The sequence below is a fragment of the Vulpes vulpes genome, chromosome 3 (assembly GCF_048418805.1).
Source record: "Vulpes vulpes isolate BD-2025 chromosome 3, VulVul3, whole genome shotgun sequence".
Taxonomy (NCBI): domain Eukaryota; kingdom Metazoa; phylum Chordata; class Mammalia; order Carnivora; family Canidae; genus Vulpes; species Vulpes vulpes.
The window spans coordinates 21,919,998-21,943,343 of NC_132782.1; the positions used below are offsets into that span (position 1 = coordinate 21,919,998).

Below are 23,346 nucleotides of genomic sequence, written 5' to 3' on the forward strand. Positions count from 1 at the left end.
ATAAAACCACCTCCAGAGAATAGTAAAGAAGGCAAGCATGGAGATTTGGAAAGAAAGGGGAATTCTTGAAATATCTGGTGACTCAGAAATAAAGAGCAAGCAGGTTAGGGGAATATGGTAGGATTGCAGGCAGTACTGAATTCCCACTTGAGGTTGCTGAGCCTGAATTTAGGGCAGCCCAATCTGGGTGACCATGTGGTCTTCTCCAGCAGTGTCCAGCAGCCCAAGAAAAGGAATAGCCACGGCAAACAACTAGTTTCAAGTTTCGTCAGGCAGATGAAACAACAGAATAATGGAGCAAAGGAGCTGAGGCCACATGTCAGAGGCTAACATTATAAAGCATGGATTTTTTTCCAGTAAAGAAGGAAAAGGAGATAGAAAATGGATAACAAATAAGGAGAAAAAGGAAGATAGAGTTTCCAATAAGCTTGGAAAACCAATAGAGTAAAAATAACCACAGGAGAAGAACTAAAGGAATAGAAAGTCATGAGTTCAGAAGTGCTGTGGTTTCTTGATGACCAAGTTTGGGGTGGCCATGGGATTAGATGATTGAAACAGAATAGAGAAGGAAACCAGAGGTGGAATCAAGGAACTGAGAGAGATCAAGTATGTCTCGTGGACATAACAAATGTGCCAGATTGTTGGCAGCACTTGGAATGAAAAGGGATACTGGGGTTCATTGCTAATATCTCTAATAAATAAAGGACATGGCTAGCAGTCAGTGGATGACAGCTGGGGTAGAGAGTGTGACCTGATGGCTATGTAGTCTGGGTCTCAGAGGGCAGAGAACTGAGATGCATGGAAATGACAGTGTTTGACAGAAGAAACCTGACCCAATAGGCTCCACTTACAAGGGCTACAGGGAAAGTAGTGTGCTTGCAAGGAAAGCCCTGTTAGGGCTTGAAAGCTAAAGAATGTCCAATGAAGAGGCTGGGAGTCTTCGTTGATGATAGTATGGGATTCCTGAGGTCACAGAGAAAAAGTTTAAGAGGAAAGGGGGTAGTTGGAAGCTGAATCAAGGATAAGGAGGAGAGTTCATAGAGTATATATATATACCCCCTTGAAAGGACTTCCCTTTGAGGCACACATCAAGAATATCAAGGGTCTCACAGATAGCACGTTTGGCAGCTGCACAGCTGTCACAGAGTTAATGGGTCAGGGCTCTCAGGATTCAGCTTTGTCCTGGGTATGTGACACCTTTGAGTCCTGGGTCTCAGAGTAAGCTGGGTCTTGGCTCTGGGAAAAGTCCCAGAGTGGAGGGCTGCTGGCCTGCAGCTCTGGATGGTGTTTGATGGTGTGGCCCTTGAGATGCATGCAGATGCAGACCAGTGGCTGGGTGATACTCAGTATCTCAACTTCACTCCCTCATATTCTACATTATCTCGATGCCTCTTGGTCTAGTCATTTTAGGACTCAGTTTTGTCTCCAAGCTAGAGCTGACGAGGAAAGCATTCAGTAACTGTAGAGCACCAGGAGTTGTTTTCAGAAAGGCAGATTTCCTGACTTATCATAGAGTTAACTCATGACAACCCAAGGAATATTAAAAGGCACTCCTTCAAGGAAAGATGTGATGTTTAGGGTAATTTCCTGGTACATTTGCTTTCATTAAGGAGGAGGAGAAGGAAGAGGAAGAGGAGGAGGAGGAGGAGGAGGAGGAGGAGGAGGAGAAGAAGAAGAAAAAGAAGAAGAAGAAGAAGAAGAAGAAGAAGAAGAAGAAGAAGAAGAGGAAGAGGAGGAGGAGGAGGAGGAGGAGGAGGAGGAGGAGGAGGAGGAGGGAGAATTTAAAAAAGACTCTGATATGCTGCAAATTGATTTTTTCTTAAATATGAATGACAATCCACTTGGCCTCAGGTTGGTTTATTTATGTACTATAGTTATGTTCACTCTCCATGGTGAGGTTTTTGTTGTTGTTTGCTTAAAAGGCACTGGTCACATTTTAGCTTCTGTTCAGTTCATTACGCATGAACAGTCTAGTGTTCTTTAGAGTACTCTTGAACTCTTGAAATGACAAACGTTGAAGGGGCACCTTCCTTATGTTCTCCTTGTCAGCAGATTTTGTTATGAACATCTTGCTGGTAGACCCCATTGTTAAAAAGAGAAACAACAGGTTCAAAATGGAGTCATTTATGCTAAGCCTATGTCACCACACCGATACTTAATACCTAACTTAATCGCAGTTTCAGCCTCTCCCAGGAATGTAACCTTGAATCAGTCAGGCTGAAATTTCCTGGTTAGTGGTAGTGAGGCAATCTGCCTGATAGGTCCCTGCCATCCCCTGAAGAAAGATGAGGTAATGTGCTTTTCCTTATCCCTGCTCCTACAAAAGCCTTCCATTTTGTACAGCTCCTCAGAGTTCCTCTCTATTTGCTTAGATGGGATGCTCCCCGATTCATGAATTGTTGAGTAAAGCTAACCTGATTTTTATTTATTTTATTTTATTTTATTTTTATTTTTATTTTTTGTTAACCTGATTTTTAAATCTACTCAGCTGAATGTTGTTTTTTTTAACACCACGAGGAATAATGTTTTAAAAAAACCTTAGTGGGGCTTTGATGTAAAGTATAAAGGTCTTCTAAGTCTGCTCCACTCCTTTTCTTTTTTTTTTTTTTGACTTGAACAAGGTTATCTTTATCCACTCCTTTTCTTTGCATTATTAATTCAACCATAAGTTGCGTGCTTTTCATGAAGTGTGACCTTCTTACTAACTTCTTGAGCTTCGGCGTAGCATCTGGTGACATAGGGATCATTTTACAGTGGGTTCAAAGCATCGGTTGACAAAGGGTCAGTAAATAGCATTGTTTATATCTTAAAGGAATCCAATACTCACAGCAACCCAGGCAGTTTGGAGTTTGGCTGTATCAGATCCCCAGTGTCATGATGCAAATGATCATGCTTATATGACATACTGCGAAGCTACGCAGGCTCACTGATGATACTACCCTTAAGATATAGAAAACAGCTAGCGTGGAAAAGAGGCTAAGTGGTCAGTTTCCTCATTCATTGATATCAGTTTGTCATTAATTCTTTACATTCCCACATGATTGATTCAATGTATCTGAAAAAGGTGTAATCATCATACCTTAGGTTCTGCTTTTTTTTTTTTAGAAGATGGGTGAGTTGAGAGCAGGCAGGCGATAGCTGTTTGCTGCTGTTGAAGTCGGTTGGCGCCAAGCTTTTCTGGCATTCTTTCATCTGTGCTGCCATCTAGAGAGGAGAATTAGAAACACACAAAGGTAAACTGGAAGTTCCAAAATGGAGTTAACCGGAAAATGGATTCTGTAAATTAACTGATAGAAGCTGTACGAAACATCAGTGAGCTTTGGGGGTGGTAATCTTATGGTTCTTCCCTCTCTCTCTGTCCCTCCCACATACAAAACAGGACTTGGAGATCTGTTTATTGTTTTTTATGACAACATTTCAGTCATTGCTGGGGAACTGTTTCCTGGATTCAAATGGACTTCTTACATAAGTAAAATTCAATTGTGTTAATTTTCTGGTACCTCCAGACTGGTATCCCTAGTTAAAATATTGCTGAAAATGCTCATATTCTCAGTCCTGCAGGATTTGGAGATGAAATGCCAGGATGTGTGTGTGTGTGTGTGTGTGTGTGTGTGAATTAACAAGATAAAAGAGGTCCTGTGAACACAGTGAGACAGTTTCCTGAAGTCTGTAGGTTCCACAGAAACTACTAGTTCTGCTTATAGGTGAAATGTTGGTCAAATAAATTCGGGGGAATGCTAGGTAAACAATTTTAAACACTTTTCTTTATTACAGGCAGAACTTCTGATAGTTTTTAATTTACCAGCATACACTGAACTTTCGAGAGAGAAAATGCTGGGCAAAATCTCCCAAACTTATTTGACCTTGAAGCCCTGGGCTTTTCATAGAACTGGTTGTGTGTGGAACAAACTTCAGGAAATATTACAACAGGGAAAGGAAGTTGGCCTGCTGCATGCATACCATGCACAAATATACCAGTTCTCCCCTGATCTATCTTCCTCCTTCTGTGTCTAAATATTTTTGAAGCTTTGCTTTGGTTTGAGTAGAGATTGTGGGAATTTAACTATTTTTTTCCTAGCAGAAATTTTATAGGAGTAGGACTTGTTTGATAATTGTTACTTCCAGGTAAAACAAAGTAAGTTTACCTATAACTTATGCCAGATTTTCTCTTGCAGCTTATATGTCAAATAACATAAAATAAGATACGGTCTTCTTAGCCACATTTAGAGTGCTCTAACCCTATGCAAGGTGGAGAGAAAAGGGAAAGCTGAGTAAAATATGATTCCTGCCTTTGTCAAACTATTACATAGATGGAGTGATAAAAGTTAGATACAATTTACTAAAAGATCCCTTATAAATAAGGTCTTACCAGATTTATTCATCAAGACTGAAATAACAGGGCTTTGTTTCCCCCATGCAAGAAAATAGCCTTAAAGATATACTGTTGTAGCAGCATCCCTTGTTTGAGGATTTTGCTCTATTGTTATTTTTAAAAATTAAAATGTCAGTGACCATGAGAATATTCCTGTATTAATTCTGAAAAATGACATTCTTGGTGAAACTAAGTGAGCAATATTAATGCTTCTCTTTCAATAATTTTTCTGCACTTTTGGAAAGGAAATAAATAATTCATGCATTTGACTTAAGAAGTAATGTCTCTGTTTAGGTATTAATAAGTATAATAATAAATTATTATCTCTCACAAGGGACACATATTACTTTCATTTTCTAGAAGCAAGTAGCGTTCAGAAAAGAGAATCAGTTTGTCTAATGGCTTGTAAATTTGGGGGCTGAGTCCTGTTTGCCCTAAATCCTATGGACACTTAGAGTGGGGTAGATAATTTTAGAAAACGTTTACATACCCCCTGATTTCTGTAACCTAAAAATATAACTTGCCAAACTGGAGTGGAAAAAAGTTTTCCTGGGAGGTAGAGAATTATACACATACATATACGACACCATAGGCTGTATGAGAGCGGAAACCTTGGAACCGTGTCTGTCCTCTTTACCATACTAAACCCAGTGCTTAGTACTGGCTTGGCATGCAGGTCCTCAGTAAAGATTTGCTCAATGAAGTACACACAAATGATAATGTTTGGGATTGGGTGATGGGCATGCATGAACACCTTCAATGTTTTGTCATGTTTTGCAAAAGAATTCATGGTTATGAATCTGTAAAGTCTTCTCTTTTCATGAAATGGTCTGAACGTGGTCAAGGGCAGTATCCACATTTGCAAATGTATTTTCCAATCAAATCTCAATAATTAATTAATCACATTGTAAGTCAGTTTGTGTATGACTAAGAACTTTTCCCTGCATACTTGTTTGGTTATTTTCTAACAAATTCAGTCCCTGAATTAGTAGGCTTGAAAGAAAACTAGATTTGAAGGCAAAGATGAAATATTTTTTATACTTGTATTCTTAGTGCCCTGCTACATAATAGGTGTATAAGGTGTATACATAATAGGTTGAAAAGAAGGAAGAAAGCAAGCAAGTAGAGGACTGGTGGTGGGAGAGGGGATGTAGAAGAGAAAGAAAAATGAGAATTTGGAATCTTGGATTTTAGCCTTGGGTCAGCCATGTAAACTTGGGCCACTCATTTCTCCTTTTTGTTCCTCAGTTCGCTTATCTGGAAGCTACAATGTTGACCTAGTTGATCACTAAAGGCCCCTCCAGATTCTTTCTTGGTATAAACTTACTCTGTGTCCACTAGGGGGTACTGTAGTACTAGTGCAGTGGCCACTATCTTCCAATTTATACAATTCTGGTAATTTTTTTCCTGGAATTTATTCCCCTGAGAAACATTCCTGACTTTTAACTTTCAAGTTCAAATTTATACTACAAAGTATACTATGTAATTCAGTAATAGAAGCAGGATAAACCTGAGAAGAATTTAGCTTAATGATTCAATCAGCTCAGTAGGGAAATTAGAATCCTTGAGAGATTTGTGTAGTAAAATAATGAGAGGTTAAGATTTTGGTTAGGCCAAAAGAAAGGCCTTAAAACTCTTAAAGGAAAATAAATGGAACAAATTCTAGCCACCCTAACAAAAAAGGGGTAAACTTAAGAAGTATGCCAAATCTAAGTGAAGATAGCTATAACTATCCAGGAGTTAAAAGAAGGCTTAAGGAAAATAGAGATATACCATGTTCTTGGATAAGAAAAGAAGATTCAACATTGTAAAAATTTAAATTATTCTTCAAATATATTCATAAATATAATACAATTCCAATCAAAATTCCAATGGGATATTCTTGGAAACATGATAAAAGAGTTCTGAAATTTATTGAGATATATTCCACCGAGAAGAGTCAAGAAAAAAGTTTTTAACCTTTTGAGGGGGGAGGGTTGAGCTATCAGATGTTAAAAAATATTATGCAATGGCTGTAATTAAAACAGTGTCATAGTGACAACAAAATAAACAGACCAATAAAACAGAAGAGCAAGTCCAGAGATAAACTCAAGTATGGTGGCCTGGCTGTGTGTGCATGCACATGGGCACACACATGTGTTGGCTACCTAATATCCCAGTGCTTTTTCTAGGATGGAAACTGATAAAAGGGCAGATCATCACTCTTTTAGACAGCAAGGGCATCAGTATGTAACTAAGGTTTGTCCAGTGGGATTCTGACACTGAATCCTGAAGGAGTGATACAAAGGTAGAGGCGCTAGCAAGTTATTTACAGAGATGGTAGTGACTCTAATCCAGGAGAAGAGAATGTCTGGTGATGGGAGTGCCATTGAAAACACTCTGCTTAGCCTCTTCCTATAACAGCTCTTGCCCAAATCCTGGCAACCTTCTAACCAGACTGTTCCTACAGAGGTTCTTGGCTAAGTTTTCTGTTGCCAGCCTCTTTTGACTCATATCCATTTTCTGAGCCTGGTTTTTAACTTTCTCATAGATTTTGTGAGCCCTTGGTATCCTTCCAACAAATTCCAGTCTGTTTAAGCTACCTAGAGTTGATTATTAATGCTTGCAACCATAAATCCAGACGTATACAGAAACTGGTAATGGGGAGTTGGTTACAAACAACACTCTTAATGAAATGACGAGACTAGTTATCCAGACTCATTATGTTTGAAGATAATAAAAACCCAATTAATATTCAGAGATAGGATGTTGGAAGCCCATAGCTCGTTGTAGTTAAAGAAATTAATGCCTGTGAACATCAGGAATGAGATGGGCATTGAAGACAAGATCATGGAGGACTTAACTGTTGTTACCACAGAACAGCATGAAGTATATGAGGAATTCAAGAGCTGTATGCTGAGGTTAGCTCTTTCCCTTGAAGAGATTAACATATGGAAATCTCTAGATTCTCATTTTAAAATATGAACTGAAACCCAAATTGTGAATTTGTTAAAAGAAACTCTTATTGCCTACTTATGCCCTACTCTTTACTCTGCATATTTCCAGATCTTTAATTAGAGTTAAATTCTGGTGTGTTTCAAGAGGCCCATTACAAAGTGAAATTCAGGAGGAGATGACTCAAGCACCAAAAGAACTGAAGAGTTTTTGCTAATTAATCTGTGGAATGTGAGTTAGAATAGATTTTAAGAATGCTAGATGAAGAAGAGGAGGATACAATTGTAGCCTGGGCTGATTTACAAATAGGGCTCACAAGAGATTCTGGATTAACTGTTCCAGCTTGAGAAGCTGGGGATAATTCTGTTTGTTCTGCTAAAGGTTGACTGAAATCTGGACATAATGGTGACTCATGTAAAATGAAGTTGAGATGCAAATTTCTTCAAGAAAATGTAAAAGAACAAATTAAAAAGTTTCAAGAGACAGGAATGATGGAGTAGATTTATCATTTCTGACCCAACCACTCACCTCAACTGTGTCTTTCAAAAAGGTCCAGAAGCCATTCTTCACAAAGGCCTTTAGAAAAAAAAACCTATACAGGGAGGTCAGCATTATTGAAAGGGCTTTGAAAAATGTTCTTTGTAGACCAGGGATGATGGTGAAAAAGGCTGGAGTTGAATTTGGCTTACAGAGTTACATGGGGATGGGAGGGCCCAGACTGCCTGAGTCCAGGTAGCAGCATTTAATATTGGCATGTGGTTAACTTGAAAGGTAGTAGGGTAAGTGTAGAAATCAGAATGATGTGTCCCATAGGTTCTCTGAGGTGACTAGCTGGTCATGGAGTCCCTAAGACCTAAGCATATGGGCAGCCCACTAACGTTCTACTTGATTTATATACCTAAGAAGCAAACAAAAACTTTTACGTCTAGAAAAGAGAGGCATTATCCGATTTCCTGGTATAAATCAGTTCTTGGACCTAGTTTTAAAAAAATCTGGGTACTCTCGAAGGGCTGACATGAATCTTCCTTCTGCCATGCAAAGGGACACGTGGCCATTTATTATGGTAATTGTGAATGATAAGGCAGAAATAGTTTGCTTTCATATAGTACAGATAATAGTATAATTTCACTTCTTGTCACAAGATTAGATCACCTTTGAGGCTGGGGTACAGTTAAGCAGAAAGCTTGCTTATTTGGTTCTTAACGGATATCACATTGATTCACTAGATTCTTAACACTAGGCAGATTGGGGGCAAAAGAGTAAAAGTATTATACATCTTTGAAACCTTTAAAATAGAGGATCCCTGGGTGGCTCAGCGGTTTAGCACCATCTTTGGCCCAGGGCGTGATCCTGGAGACCTAGGATCGAGTCCCGCATTGGGCTCCTTGCATGGAGCCTGCTTCTTCCTCTGCCTGTGTCTCTGCCTCTCTCTGTCTCTCATGAATGAATAAATAAAATCTTAAAAAAAAGAAACCTTTAAAATACATGTAAAACCTAGAGAGTGGAAAAATTTCAAGGGTCTAATGGTATCCAGAATATGTATGGCTTTGATTCTAAAGTGAGGGATAAAGTGTTACATCTGAGCCCTTTACCAATATGAAGAGATTTGCCAATTTTTAAAGGCTTGCTACTGGGTCCCAGTGTGACAAGTAACTTTGGGACACCAAGTGATTGTAATATCAATTGGTCATCATAATCCAGGTGTTATCTGAGACTCTTAGTCCAAGTTGAAAAGGTAAATCTAGTACCAGGCTTGGACAAGTTTTGAAGGCAGGTAAATTTAATGAGCAAGTTGCCTATATTCTCTTGTCATTTACTCATGTCAGATTGCTGTCCCTTACATATATGGCTTCATGGGGGTATTTACTATGACCAATGAGATGGGGGAAAACTAACACCCTGGTTTACAAGTGTTTCTTACTGGCTTGAAGGGGATTGCTCTAGCATTTACAGTTCACTCAGAGACCAAAGGGACAAAGGAAAAGGATAATCCTCACAATGGGCAGAACTTGAACTAATAATATATTTCACTGTTCAGTTTTCCTGGAATCAGCAGTGGCTAATAATTATTTGGCAACCTGACCAGTAGCTTGGAAGGGGTAAGACTGGTGACAAGGAAGTTTGAGAAAAAGGACCTTTAGGAATGGGCCAGGAGATGTGACTATGATTTCCCATACTGTTGAAAAGAGAAGTAGAGATGATCAAATTCCCTGGTTATAATATTCAAAATTTTAATTAGCTTTGGAGCTTATACTGAAGATTAATATTTAAAACAAATTTGATCCGGCAGTAGTTGAATGTGGGGGGGGGGGGTGAGTCTGAGTGTGCGTGGCAAAAATCTCACCTAATTCCTCCTCACTCCTCCCTTATAATCCTTTAGGCTTCTCAGAGTACAGTTTGAAAGGTGCTAATCTAGTCCATCCTCCTTTTAGAGATGAGAAAATTTCCAAAGAATTGACTTGATCTGTCTCAGGCCATTCGTTAGTGGCATAGCCAGGATGAAACTCAAGTCTGCCTCTCAAGTTAGTGCCCACTCCAGAATAGCATATTACTTCTGTAATTGGGAATAAGTCCCACTTAATGGCAACTCCACCCTTCCCTGTTATCTAATTCGTAACTTGTCACCACAGAAAAACACCGTTATTTTCCATTCCTCAAAACATGGAAAACAGAATGGGAGGAGTAGAGATTAGAATAAAAAGATTAAATATTTGAATGCATATTTGTAATCTCTGTCATATAACCTCTTCCTCTCAGACTTGGGATGGCCTTCCAGCTATAAGTGGCAAACACTGTGCTAAGCATCACGTCTTTTAAAGGGAAGGCAGACTAAGTCTTTGAAAGATGTTGTGTCTAGTTAAGACTTTCATCTATGGCTGTACTGTCCAATATGATGGCCGTTAGTCACATGAGGCTACTGAGCACTTGAAATTTGGCTAGTCTGAATTGAGATATGCTATAAGAGGGGGCTCCTAGGTGGCTCAGCCAATCCTGAGATCAAGTCCTGCATGGGGCTCCCTGATCAGCAGGGTGTCTGCTTCTTCCTCTCCCTCTCCTCCCATCATGCTCTCTCTCTCATGCTCTATCTAACATAAATAAATAAAATCTTTTAAAAGAGAGATATGCTATAAGTGTAAAACACACACCAGATTTTGAAGACTTAGTATGAAAAAATAATGTAACATATTTCATTAGTAGTTTAAAAATATTGATTATATGTTAAAATAACATTTTGGAAAAGTTGGTTAAAGAAAATATTAAAATTAATTTCACACTGTTCTTTTTACTTTTTTCTTAATGTGCTTTATAGAAAATTTAAAATTACATATGTAGCTTACTTTAACTTCTTTTCATCAGTGTTGGTAGGAGGAAATCAAACCAAACCAAGCGGAATTTGGCCAAAGTTCCCAGTAGTTCATTAGAGTTGTCAGAATTCTAAAAATGTCAGTTGCTTAGGCCTATGAGCTGCTGAGCTTTTACTTTTGACAAAATTGCCATTCACAAATTGGAATTTTACACTTTTCAGAAAATACTGCAATGGCAATGAGCAAGTCGGACAGTATCTAATTCTGTTTTTAACACAGAATGAATTACATTGTTGGCATTTAGCATTTTTGCCTTAGAAATCAGGTGGACAAGACCTCCTTAGTTCCCCAGGGAAGGTACATGGAAATGTGCTTTTTGGCTAATTGCTTTGAACATAGAAATATTTGCACTGAAAATCTTAGCCTCATATCACTTTATTATATTCTTTCCTATTTTATTTTACTATAAAATTTTAATTTCTCTACCTGTAACCATGAGCACAGAGTAGGTAATGAGTTCATGGTATTCTTTATGTTGTGTGATATACAAAATTTTAGGTTGGCTATAATTATACTTTTAATTATATTCACTAAATAAAACCAATAAGTAAATAGAATATATTATTTTAGATATATTATATATAAAATATATAAAATATACCAACACACAGCAGCATGACAAAACCACAGATAATGCTTTCCTTATCAGAGATCAAGTGGGAATCCTAAATTTCCAGAATTAATGATTTCCTTGGCTTCCTACCTTGGCTTCCTAAGGAGGAATTCCAATAAAGTACAAACAACCTGTGAAGATATGATCATATTGCAGCTGTCTTTGAAATGAGAGAGACCATGAGTGCTACATGGGGACAGAACACTCTTAACTGCTAAAATGGGCCAGAAAAGTCAGTAGTGATGCTCAACTAGATTAGTGTCTTCTCAAATCTGTTCCTCCTTCTCCTGTGTTGATCGTATCTCTATTCACAGTCTTTCTATACTTCTCACTTTCTTTCTCTGTGACCAAGTAGTTATTAAGTAGTGCCAAGTCTACCTCTGAAATTTCTCTTGAATACTTCCCTTTTCCAACCAGGTGAGTCCCTTATCAACTTGGCCTCAGATACCCAGAATAGCCTTTATGTAATTAGGTTTCCAGAATAAGGACGTATGAAACTATTTTCCCATTTTAAATGAAGTTCCACATTGCCACCAGACTATCCTAAAGACCCAAATGGATCACTTTCCTGCCTTAAAACTTTCCAATTAGATCCCCACTACCTACAAGAAAGTCCAAACTCCTTAGTATGACGTTTAAGGCTCTGCATGTTCTCATCTTAATCTTTTCCGGACTTATGTCCTGCCTTTCCACCATATCCCAGACTAAGAAAATCTAAGTTTAAAAAAAAAAAAAATCGCATAATCAAAAATCCATTAACATTCAGATTTTTTTAATTGATAATAGCAGGGGAACTGAGAGGATTTATATGTGGTATAATAAAGCTGACATTACTCAAATAAAAATCTATTACTTATGGAAGATTTGTTCTGTGTATTTCCTTTTGTCAAAGAAGTGACAGTTCTTTTGAGAGCAAGTGATAGAAATCTAATTTGAATTAGCCTTGGCAAAAATGAGAAATAATTGGCTTATGGATGCCAGGGAAGCATTATAAAACTAACCTAAGAGATGGACAGGGCTGCAATTGGTGTCAGGAACAACTATAGGGAGTCCTCTGGCATCCAAATTCCTTTTCATAGTTGGCTTAGCTCTTCTCCGCATGGCAGCTTCATCTGCTCTTACTGAAGGTTTTGTCCTTTGGGTGAGCGTCTTCTAACAACCATATAAATGACTCTCTTTCTTGATCCAGCTTGAAAAATCCACAGGAAACCTTCTGATTGTATTGGTTGAGGCCAGGCGCCTACCCAGGGATCCATCAGGTCTGACCAGGGGAGTGTGGTCATGTAAGCAAGGAAAGTTCTGCTTATAGCTGTGTGCATGGTAGTGGCACAGGAGGATACCAATTCTTAGGAAAGAGCTTTTGGGGAAGGCAGTATCACTGACATACATTATGGTAATTCCTAAGTAATTTTAGTGGAATGAAATAAAAACAGCTGAAAACTGTATAATTAATTATATTTAACTTCAATTATAATTACTAATTGATTCAGGTCTATAGCTGACTCCACCATTTGCAAGCCTCCTTGCCTAGAGGTTTGTGGTACTAGTTTGCTTATTCTACCAAGATTTTCTTTTTTAAGATTTTAATTTATTTATTCATGAGAGATGCAGAGACAGAGACATAGAAAGAGGGAGAAGCAGGCTCCCTCTGGGGAGCTTGATGCAGGACTTGATCCCAAAACTCTGGGATCATGTCCTAAGCCAAAGACAGATGCTCAACCACTGAGCCACTCAGGTGCCCCTATTTGTCTCGTTTAATATAGCCAATCATAGTGGTTCCAAATTCTGTTAATTATACTTCCCTAATAGTTATAGCTTGTATTTCTGTTTTTTTGCTTATTTTATTGGCCAGAACTTCCAGAATCATATAAAATAATCATTTGTATAATTGTAAAGTTTTCAGATATATGTATAAACAATGTCTAATAGGGTAAGGAAGCAGGAAAAGGGCATCTCAATTGAGTGATGTAGTTTCCTGTTGGAGCTAGAAGGGAACTCAGATATACCAAAACTTGTAACAAACCAAGATGCAGACTATGGCATTCTTAGTTTTTAAAGTATTAGAACAATTCTATATGGGTTGGTGAGCTTCTGCTCCCCTGAGATATTACTCTTTTTCTACCTCTCCACAGTCCAACAAGTAAAAATTTATATCATGGCATAGTAGGGGGCTGATTGGTTCCAATTGGTTATGTAATATTTTGAGTGTCAGTGATATTAAGACAGTGGTATTAAACACATGGCATAATTTGACCCCTGGTGAGATATTCCCTCAGTACCAAAAAACTCCCCAAAAACAAAAACAAAAACTATCACCACCACCACAACAAAAAAACCTGCAAAAAAATTTTCAAATTATCTTTTTTAAAAAGAGATTTTTTTTTTTTTTTGAGAGTGAGAGAATGAGGGGCAGTGGGAGACAGAGAGAGAATCTCAAGCAGACTCCCTGCTGAGCATGCAGCCTAACTTGGAGTCAAACATGGCCGGAGCTGACATCAAGTGTCATATGCTTAACTGACTGAGCCACCCAGGTACTCCTCAAATTATCTTTAATGACAAATTGTCCATAAAAATTCTGAAAGTGGGCAGCCCAGGTGGCTCAGTGGCTTAGCACTGCCTTCAGCCCAGGGCGTGATCCTGGAGACCCGGGATCGAGTCCCACGTCAGGCTCCCTGCATGGAGCCTGCTTCTCCCTCTGCCTGTGTCTCTGCCGGTCTCTCTTTCTCTCTCATTAATAAATAAATAAAATCTTTAAAAAAAAAATCTGAAAGTTTAAAGTATCTAAAAGGAGGGACCGGGATTTTTAGTAAAAAGGAAGAAATACAACTATAAAATCAAAGAAGTAAAACTCTGCATTCCTAAATTTGATTTGAAAATATCAGTACGAAAAAATATATATCAGTATGAACTCATATAAGATTTTCCCATTTCTGTTCACTGAAAAGGCCTAGCAGCAGTGAACAATCTATAGAAGTGAATACTATTACTGCCCTAAATTGTGGTCCCTAGGGATTCTTAGAGAAATGTCTGATTAGAGATCTGGGGCAAGAAATGTATAGGATGAAGCTGGACATCTTGCCATACAAAAAGTGAGGAAGCTATCAAAGACTACTACATGTCAAAAGGACTCGAGCCAGCTTGAGGAGATTCCTATAATCTGAGCATCGATAAGAATAACTGTAATTGATCAAATATTAAATATGTTAAAATCCTGAGATCATAATGATATATTTTTAAAAAGATTTTATCTGGGATCCCTGGGTGGCGCAGTGGTTTGGCGCCTGCCTTTGGCCCAGGGTGCGATCCTGGAGACCCGGGATCGAATCCCACATCAGGCTCCCGGTGCATGGAGCCTGCTTCTCCCTCCACCTGTGTCTCTGCCTCTCTCTCTCTCTCTGTGACTATCATAAATAAAAAAAAAAAAAAAAGAAGCTTATAAAAAAAAAAAAAAAAAAAAGATTTTATCTGCGGCACCTGGGTGGCTTAGTAGTTGAGCACCTGCCTTCAGCCCAGGGCGTGATCCTGGGGACCTGGGACCTCCCTGCGTGGAGCCTGCTTCTCCCTCTGCCTGTGTCTCTGCCTCTCTCTCTCTGTCTCATGAATAAATAAATACAATATTTAAAAAAATAAAAGATTCTATCTATCTATCTATCTATCTATCTATCTATCTATCTATCTGACAGAGAGAGAGCACACATGCAAGCACAAGCAGGGGAAGGGACAGAGGGAGAGGGAGAAGCAGATTCCCTAGGGATCATGACCTGAAGGCAGGTGCTTAACCAACTGAGCCATCCAGGTGTCCTAATAATAATGATATATTTTTTAAAGATTTTATTTATTTATTCATAGAGACAGAGAGAGAGAGAGAGGCAGAGGCACAGGCAGAGGGAGAAGCAGGCTCCATGCAGGGAGCCCGACGTGGGACTCGATCCAGGGTCCCCAGGATCAAACCCTGGGCCGCAGGCGGCGCTAAACTGCTGCGCCACCGAGGCTGCCCATAATAATGATATTTTTAAAATAGTTTCATTAGTCACCTTTAGAGGATGATAATGAATCAACTCATTATTCTGAACTGGTAAATAAAGGGGAAAAAATCAAGCATTTAACCTGCCTCTCATTTATGAACTATATCTCATGACAATTAAATAGTTGAGGTCAGGAAAATTGTAGAAACAGGTATTATAGAAATAGTCTATCTAATAAGTGAAGAAGAAAAGTTATAATTAGAATATTACCAATTGCAAAGCCCTGATGGAAATAATGGAACTAGGCAATTATCGTTAAGGATTATTAACATAAAAAGAAAGACAATTAGACATCACTATCTCCTGATGGAAATACTCATTACCCTTGTGAAGGGTTTTTGTAAAAAAAAAAAAAAAGAAAGAAAGAAAGAAAGAAAAAAAAATCAAGCTTGAACCAGATCAAACCTTTAGACCTAATTAGAAGTTTATAGGTGATAAAGAACAAAGCAACATATTAGTTGAGGCTACAGGAATACAATCAAATCCAGATGTGGGAGACTCTTCTGGAAGGACAGTTTCTTCAACGAATACTTTACAAGGGAAACAAGAATGGAGGACATGAGAAAAGCATGGATTAAAAGAGACTTAAAACACATAGCAGCCACATACAATACGAGGACTTTGGTTTCTGATTTAAATAAATCAATCAGAAAAAAAATCAGAAAAATATAAAGCTAGATATATATGATATTAAGAAATAACTATTAATATCTTAGATGTGCTAATGGAATTGGGGCTATGTTTTTATTTATTTTATTTATTTTATTTTTATTTTTTTAAAGATTTTATTTATTTATTCACGAGAGACACACACACAGAGAGAGAGAGGCAGAGACACAGGCAGAGGGAGAAGCAGGCTCCATGCAGGGAGCCCGATGTAGGACTGGATCCCATATCTCCAGGATCACGCCCTGGGCGGAAGGCAGGTGCTAAACCGCTGAGCCACCCAGGGATCCCTGGGCTATGTTTTTAAAAAGTCTTTCTTTTTAGGGATCCCTGGGTGGCTCAGCGGTTTAGCGCCTGCCTTTGACCCAGGGTGTGATCCTGGAGTCCTGGGATCGAGTCCCACATTGGGCTCCTTGCATGGAGCCTGCTTCTCCCTCTGCCTGTGTCTCTGTCTCTCTGCTGAATAAATAAATAAAAATCTTTTTTAAAAAAAGTCTTTCTTTTTAGTGATAGATACTGAAATATTTACAGATCAAATAATATATGTAGACTGTTTCACAAGAATCCAGTGGGCACAGGGGTGGGGAGGAAATTGAGTGGAGAAAAGATGAACAGAGAGGGGCTACGAGGTGCTAACTATTGTGGTTGGAGGACAGATCACTGGACAAGACTCTTAACTCTTGTGCAAGTTTGAAGTTTTCCATAATAAAATGTCAACAAATAATTTAAATTTGTTTAATATCATCTATGGACATCACATACTTAAATTCCCTAATTTTACAGATAGTACAAACTGAAGTCTAGAGAATTCGGTAAGTGGAAAAAACATTTCACTTACTCTACTAGCTATGTGACCTGGGGTGAGTTAGTTAACTTCTCTGAATCTCAGTTTCATCATCTATATAAAGAGGCTAATAAAACTTATCATGGAGGGTTTTGTAAGAATTAAAGGAAGCCATACCTGCAACCTAGCACAGTAAGTACAGAGTAAGTGCTCAGAAGTGGCAACTGTCACTTACAGCATCTAAGGTCACTCAGCTTGTAGCAGCATAGCCAGATCTAAGTTTTGTAAATGGCAGTTTTGCCATATTACGTAATTTCTTTTGAGTAACAGGCATTTAATAAATACTAGTTGAACTTGCGTGGGGGGGGAAGAGAGAAAGAAACACCCAAATAGAGATTTTCAATTGACAAGAAGAGATTTTACCTGAAAAAGATTTATTTTCCCAGATATAATATCATAACTTTGATAATGGCAAATTTTAGTTTCTCACCTGACAGTTTCTCACCTGATTGCATCCTCCCACAAGTCCATACATGATGCCATGAGGGCTGGTTGAAATTAAAGTAAGTTCCTTTAGGAGGCTTTCTATTTTAAAATCTGTAACATGAGGTAACTAACTAACTTGACTTGCCCAAGTCACTCTGCTAGACAGGGGCAAACGGGATTAGAACTTAAATTTCCAGGTCTATGTGTTTGGTTTCAGTGAACACATCATTTTTAGATGTTTACACATTTGGAAGGATGATTTCTGTTGCAAAGCATACAATGCATAGTATTATCCTTCTCCTACAAATCAACAATAAGGCATGTTTAATTTATCAGCATGTGGGCTATTTCTTTGCATTCTTTTTGTGAGATAGCAGATTCAGTGGATGCCCCTGGCATTTTAAACTTATCATCTGATTTGAGGAAGAGCCGTGGGGCTTTAAACATGCACCATATCCAATGTTATGAATTTATTGGCATTATTTGGTTTGTACTGTACTTTTATAAGCCTCTTCTTTCTTCTCTTGTGTTTTTTCATAATTTTGCCAACCTTTCATAAAAAGGGCAAAGAGGACAGGATGTCTCTATTCTCTGTACTTCTTTGTGGAAGTGAGGGAGAATATATGATGAAATTAATGAATGGAACTGATCAGACTAAAGGACTTAGCCCCAGTCTTGTATTATAACAATGGAAAAAAATCATTTTAGCATAATAAACACCTAACATTGTGTTATTTTTTTTTTTCCTAACATTGTGTTAGATGCTGAGATACAAAGATGATTCAGACAATATATTAGTTCAGTGTACCTGCCCTTAGCAAAGAGTTTAGGAGGTTAGGTAGATGGATATCAAAACAGCTGTGATAAAACAACAAAAACAACAACAACAACAACAGAATATAACTGCTAAACTGGGGTTTAAAAAAATGCTTTGGCAAAAGGAGAGAAGCTCTGACAAGAATAGGCAGGCTTTCAGAAAGAAAGTGGCATGTGGTTGAGACTTTGACAGACCTTACTTTAGCTAAGAATCAGAATTTAAGACTTGCCCCCCATAACTCTTGGTGGTTTCAATAAATAAAGGAAATGCGACATGACAGGGTGTGTTCTGAGAACACTGGTGTGGCTGCAACTATCAGTTGCAATTCCACCAGAGGCTTCTTTCTTGCCTTTTGGAAATAAAATGTAAAAGCACAGAGGATAAAAATAAGCAAGCCAAAATTAAAATTAAAAGAATAATGACACAGATGATACAATAAGAACAAGGTAGTTTCTCTGCTCAGAACCAGTGTGTCAGGAAAGGGGCCGTGTGCATGTATACAACATGAGTGTGGGCATTCACTCAACAAATATTTAACAAGCCCCTTCTTGTGCTAGGCACTGTGATAGACGGCGGATGGGGGGATAGAGCAGTGAACAAGACCCCCATGGTCTCTGACTTCAAGAAGTTTATATTCTGACTAAGGATACAGCCTTCTAAAACAAATTAGGTATAGAATTGCAATGGTAGTAAGCATTGTAACAAAGAAGTGCAAGATGTTATGGGAGCTTCTGACCAGGACCCTCACGTATTAGGGAAGTTGTCCTTGAAGAGGTGACATTTGAGCTGAACCCTTAAGGAAAAGTAGAGGTGGGGTTAGAGTTGAGGGCAAGGGAAACAAGGCTGGTGGTAGCACAGTGTGGGTGGCCCACGAATAGTGAGAAGGCTAAGGAGGTGGGTGAAAGCCTCTTTGTGCCTGGCCTCGAAGGCCCTATTCATGATTTGGGTTGTTACCCTAGCACATCAGCAAGCAATGCATTTTTGCAAGGTCGATTTGAGTACAGAATGGAGAAAGGACCAAAGTGAGACAAATACAGGTGTAGAAAAGCCAGTCAGCAGGCTCTGAGAGTCCAAGCAAAGAAATGCCTGGACTTAGAGTCCTGGACTTAGAGTCCACGGAGTGCCTGTCTAGAGTCCAGGCAAAGAAATGAGGGTAGCTTGGACTGGGGTGGAGACAGTGAGATGCAGAGAGTCCAGAAGAAAGGTTGGGAGAAGGAGGGCACAATTTGAAGAGGCATGGCTTGACAAGGTCAGACAGTGTATGTGTGTAAGTGGGAACCAGATTTTATATTAATAAGTGTGCACTGTTTTTAGTTACATTCTCTTTCTTTTCATGCCAGAATCCCCACAATCCCAAACCTGGCCCCAGGCAGACCAGAACTTGAAGGATCAATCACTCTTTTCCTAATCCCCATATACAGAAACTGTGCAAGATTTGGCTTGTGGGGTCACACCCTAGGCTCTCTCACACCTTTCCCAGAATCTTGCACTCAACTTTAACCAGAGGCAACAGGTAAGGATGCTAGGAAGATATAAGAGGAAGGAGGAAATTTAGAGTCAGCTGGAAAGAAAAAGTAGCTGAGTAAACATGGGTTAACTGTACGCATGGAGTTGGAAAAAAAAAACATTGGTATGAGTTCCTCAGCCTCCCTGTCTTCGGTGGAGATAAAAATCACCCTTTTGAGGGGCGCCTGGATAGCTCACTTGGTTAAGTGTATGCCTTTGGCTCAGCTCGTGGTCCCAGAGTCCTGGGATCAAGGTTGGAGTTGGGCTCTCAGTTCAGTGGGAAATCTGCTTCTGACACTGCTTCTGCATTGCCCCGCTCCTCCCTGCTCATGCTCTCTCATGTTTTCTTGCACACTCTCAAATAAATAAAATCTTAAAAAAAAAAAGGAATAGTTTTTAAGAAATCACACTTTCAAGTGAATGTTAGCTGCAACCATGTTTGAGGCTCCTGTCTGCTAGAGCAATACCTAGTACTAGGCTTGGAACTTGAGGTCACTTAGACATTTGTTGAATGAAAGCACAACAAATGAAATGAAATGAAAGTTACAACAAAGTATAAGGGCTGTCCTAAGATTCTTTTTATTTTATTTTATTTTATTTATGATAGTCACACACACACACACACACACACACACACACACACACACAGGCAGAGACATAGGCAGAGGGAGAAGCAGGCTCCATGCACCGGGAGCCCGACATGGGATTCGATCCTGGGTCTCCAGGATCGCGCCCTGGGCCAAAGGCAGGCGCTAAACCGCTGCGCCACCCAGGGGTCCCTGTCCTAAGATTCTGAGGGCTATATATTCCCAGCATAATTTAGAGTCCCCAGCTTCTATCATTTCCTTGTAGAAAGGAGAAGGAAATAGGGAACAGATAAGGGCTTGGCTACTGTTGTGGAAACAGGAACTTTGTGGCATATGAAGTAAGTTCTGGGCCAGGAGTTCCGGTAATAGCTAGTTGATGAAGGCTGTGTCTTTGCTTTCTTAAAGTAAGGGGATTATATAAGAAGGGCTCTAATTGTAGTGTTTAGTCTAATGTAGTATGCAAAGTAAGACCAAAAACTCACATAGATTTGGGCGGGGAAAGAAGAAGAAGAGAACCAGTTATTGGAGGCAACTAGAGAGCTTTCTCCTCTACAATTCAAAATTAAATGGAAAATGCTCAAGTGTACATTCCTTTCTCTGGGCTCCTGACTAGGAAGTGATTCCTTTATTTGTTTTGATTCATACCAGCAGGTATTATTGCCTAAAACAAGTATTCTCACTTCACTAAAACCCTGTTTCCTAATAATTTTCTTTACAACATAGGAAACCCAGTGACCTTGCCAAGCATCAAGCCTCCTTTTCCAGGCACTTCATTCAGTATTTTAGGGCCAAGGGAAATAAATGTTTTAACCCCTAGCAATAAACATGGTTTTATAATTTCTAATCAATTCTATTCTATGTGGGAATGAATGAGTGTAAGTATGTTAAAGCTAGCCAGGGATCTCTATGCATATCTGCTCTTGCAAACCATGGCCTCTATAGCTAGGGGAGCTCACTGGACTTTAGGATACATGTAACAGGTACCTGAGGCCCTAGCGGGTTTAACTGTTCCAAAAGAGGTTCAAGCAATATTTGGACCCCCTTGATATGTCAATCAAGGTAGAAAATAAGGGCCAATGGTAACATATTGTAACCTTCTTATTTGAAACACTGACGGGCAAGCATTTCTCTCATCTTTTCTTTTTATCTGACAAGTGAGTAAACATAATTTTCAAAGGGAGATTTTTGACAAAGGGCCTCCAGATAAAAATGTAATTATCAAAAACCAAATTTTCAACAAAGGGCCTTTACTTACTATATAAGTCCCTTTTCTTATAACAGATACTCAAAATACTTCTTTGAAGGGTCCCAAAGGTCTTGTTTAAGAACAATAGATAATAGTCAGTTTCCTCATTCCGTTACTAAGAAAAATTGTGAATTCAGGGGATCTTTGGTCATAGGAGATCCTGCAAGATATCCTGTAACAAAGATTGACACAGAAACATGAAAAATTCCCAGTAGACACAAATTTAGGAAAACAAAAAACATTAGGTTGGCTTTATTTGGGTCACTTTGAGGGATAGGCTCGGGCCTACTGGAATTTAGTTAAACAGCAATATCCTGGCTTGCCCTATGTTTTTCTGATAGGGTCTCCATGGCAATTCTGTAGATTTTTTTGTCAATAGCAACTGCCTTTGACTTGGCAACTAATGTGATTATAATAGACCTGAAATTCTAAAGACATATTCACCCTAGATGGATGAAGTTCTCTTGTTAGGGTCAGAATAGGGTATTTGGCACCCAATCAGCTTTCAAAGAGACTCATCTAGAATTGTGCTATCTAATATGGCATCCATTTGCCACATGTGGCTATTTAAATTTAATATAAATTAAATAAAAATTAAAAACTCAGTTTCTGAATTTCAAGTGTCATACTTCAAGTCTCAATAACCACATGAGACTAAGCAGCTAACTCATGGGCAGTGCAGTTATAGAGCATTTCCATTATTCATAGAAGTTTTATTGGATGGTACTGATCTTAAAAATCATTTATTTGTAAATATATCAATTACTAATTCAGTTTGTAATTCCTTTCACTTGGGACAACTCCCCAAATTCTTTCAGCCTCACTACAAAACCTGAAAAAAGCAAACAATCTCCTCTTCGCCTCTAAAAATGGTTCTTTAATATATTTCTATGTAGCTCCAAGGCGGGCGGGGGGGAGGGTTAAGGAGAAGTGGTCCTTACTAGTGAAGTTTGGGGAATGACCCATATTAGATACACACATTGTTCCTGAATTTGAAAGACTCCTGGACAAAGGCTGTTTGTATCTTGTATTAATTTAGGGAACTGCAGAAGGTACTTTTGTCTTGCTTTATCTTTTCTACTTACTCATGGATATATGTTCCTTTAACAAGGAGAAATTTTTTTAAGCAATTACATATAAAGATTTAGTACAAATATCTTTGAGTGAAATATATTAAGCTATAAATGACTCCTGTCTACCACTTTCCAATAGGTTTTCATTGGAAAAGGAAGAGAAAATTCAAAGTTGCTAAATTTCTAGATTGAGGTAGAAGTGGTTAGGAAAAGAAAGATTAGAAGGAGAATGATTTGGAGGGGAGATAGATTTTTATTGCCCAATTTTGTGAAATCTTGGCCTTTGGTATTTAAGGAATATATAATGACAACCAAATTGACGGAATATTCAGCTCTGGTTTCCATTTGTTTTGAAAGTAGTGTCCTCCTAGACCCTCAAGAAATTTACTGATTGCTGTCAGCATGAGAATGGTCAATACTGGTTTAGAGTGGTTTCTTAAAAGATGCACTTGACTCTGGGTGACAACTATATTGCAGAATTTTGGAATGAGGAATTTGGATAGCATCTTACTGCTTCACTAAACCAAGAATTTGCAAATTCTCTTCTTTTAAATTTCAGGGAGCATTTTAAATATCAGGAAATATCAACAAATTTTGTGATATTTTACCTGAATTTCACTTTTAAGTTGCAAGCAAAACTTGGTAGATTAGACTACATGCTTTCTGCCTGTCATCTCTGGTCTCTAGCACATGGCAAAACACCTAATAATGTTTGTAGAACTGCTGGCCTGCAGTCTCCTATTTTAAAGATGAAGAAAATGAAGGCTAGAGAAGGAAAAAGCTTGTCCTAAGGTCACAGAGTGAGGTACAGTAAGACAGTAGTAAGACAAAATCTTCTGTGTTTACTTTCCACTGCACTCTGCTGATGGCTC

The 23,346-nt window shown here is 38.7% G+C and overlaps 1 protein-coding gene across 2 annotated transcripts in view; it reads right to left on the bottom strand.

Annotated features, from left to right (window-relative positions):
- NFE2L2 (NFE2 like bZIP transcription factor 2) overlaps positions 1-23,346 on the bottom strand; it is a 144,607-nt gene that overhangs the window by 95,213 nt on the left and 26,048 nt on the right. For both annotated transcript variants that reach the window (XM_025993974.2, XM_025993977.2), the window contains one exon: positions 3,080-3,204. In XM_025993974.2, coding sequence (XP_025849759.1) covers positions 3,080-3,184 — 105 coding nt within the window. In that variant the 5' untranslated portion in view covers positions 3,185-3,204. Of the gene's footprint in view, positions 1-3,079; positions 3,205-23,346 lie in introns of those variants that run through there.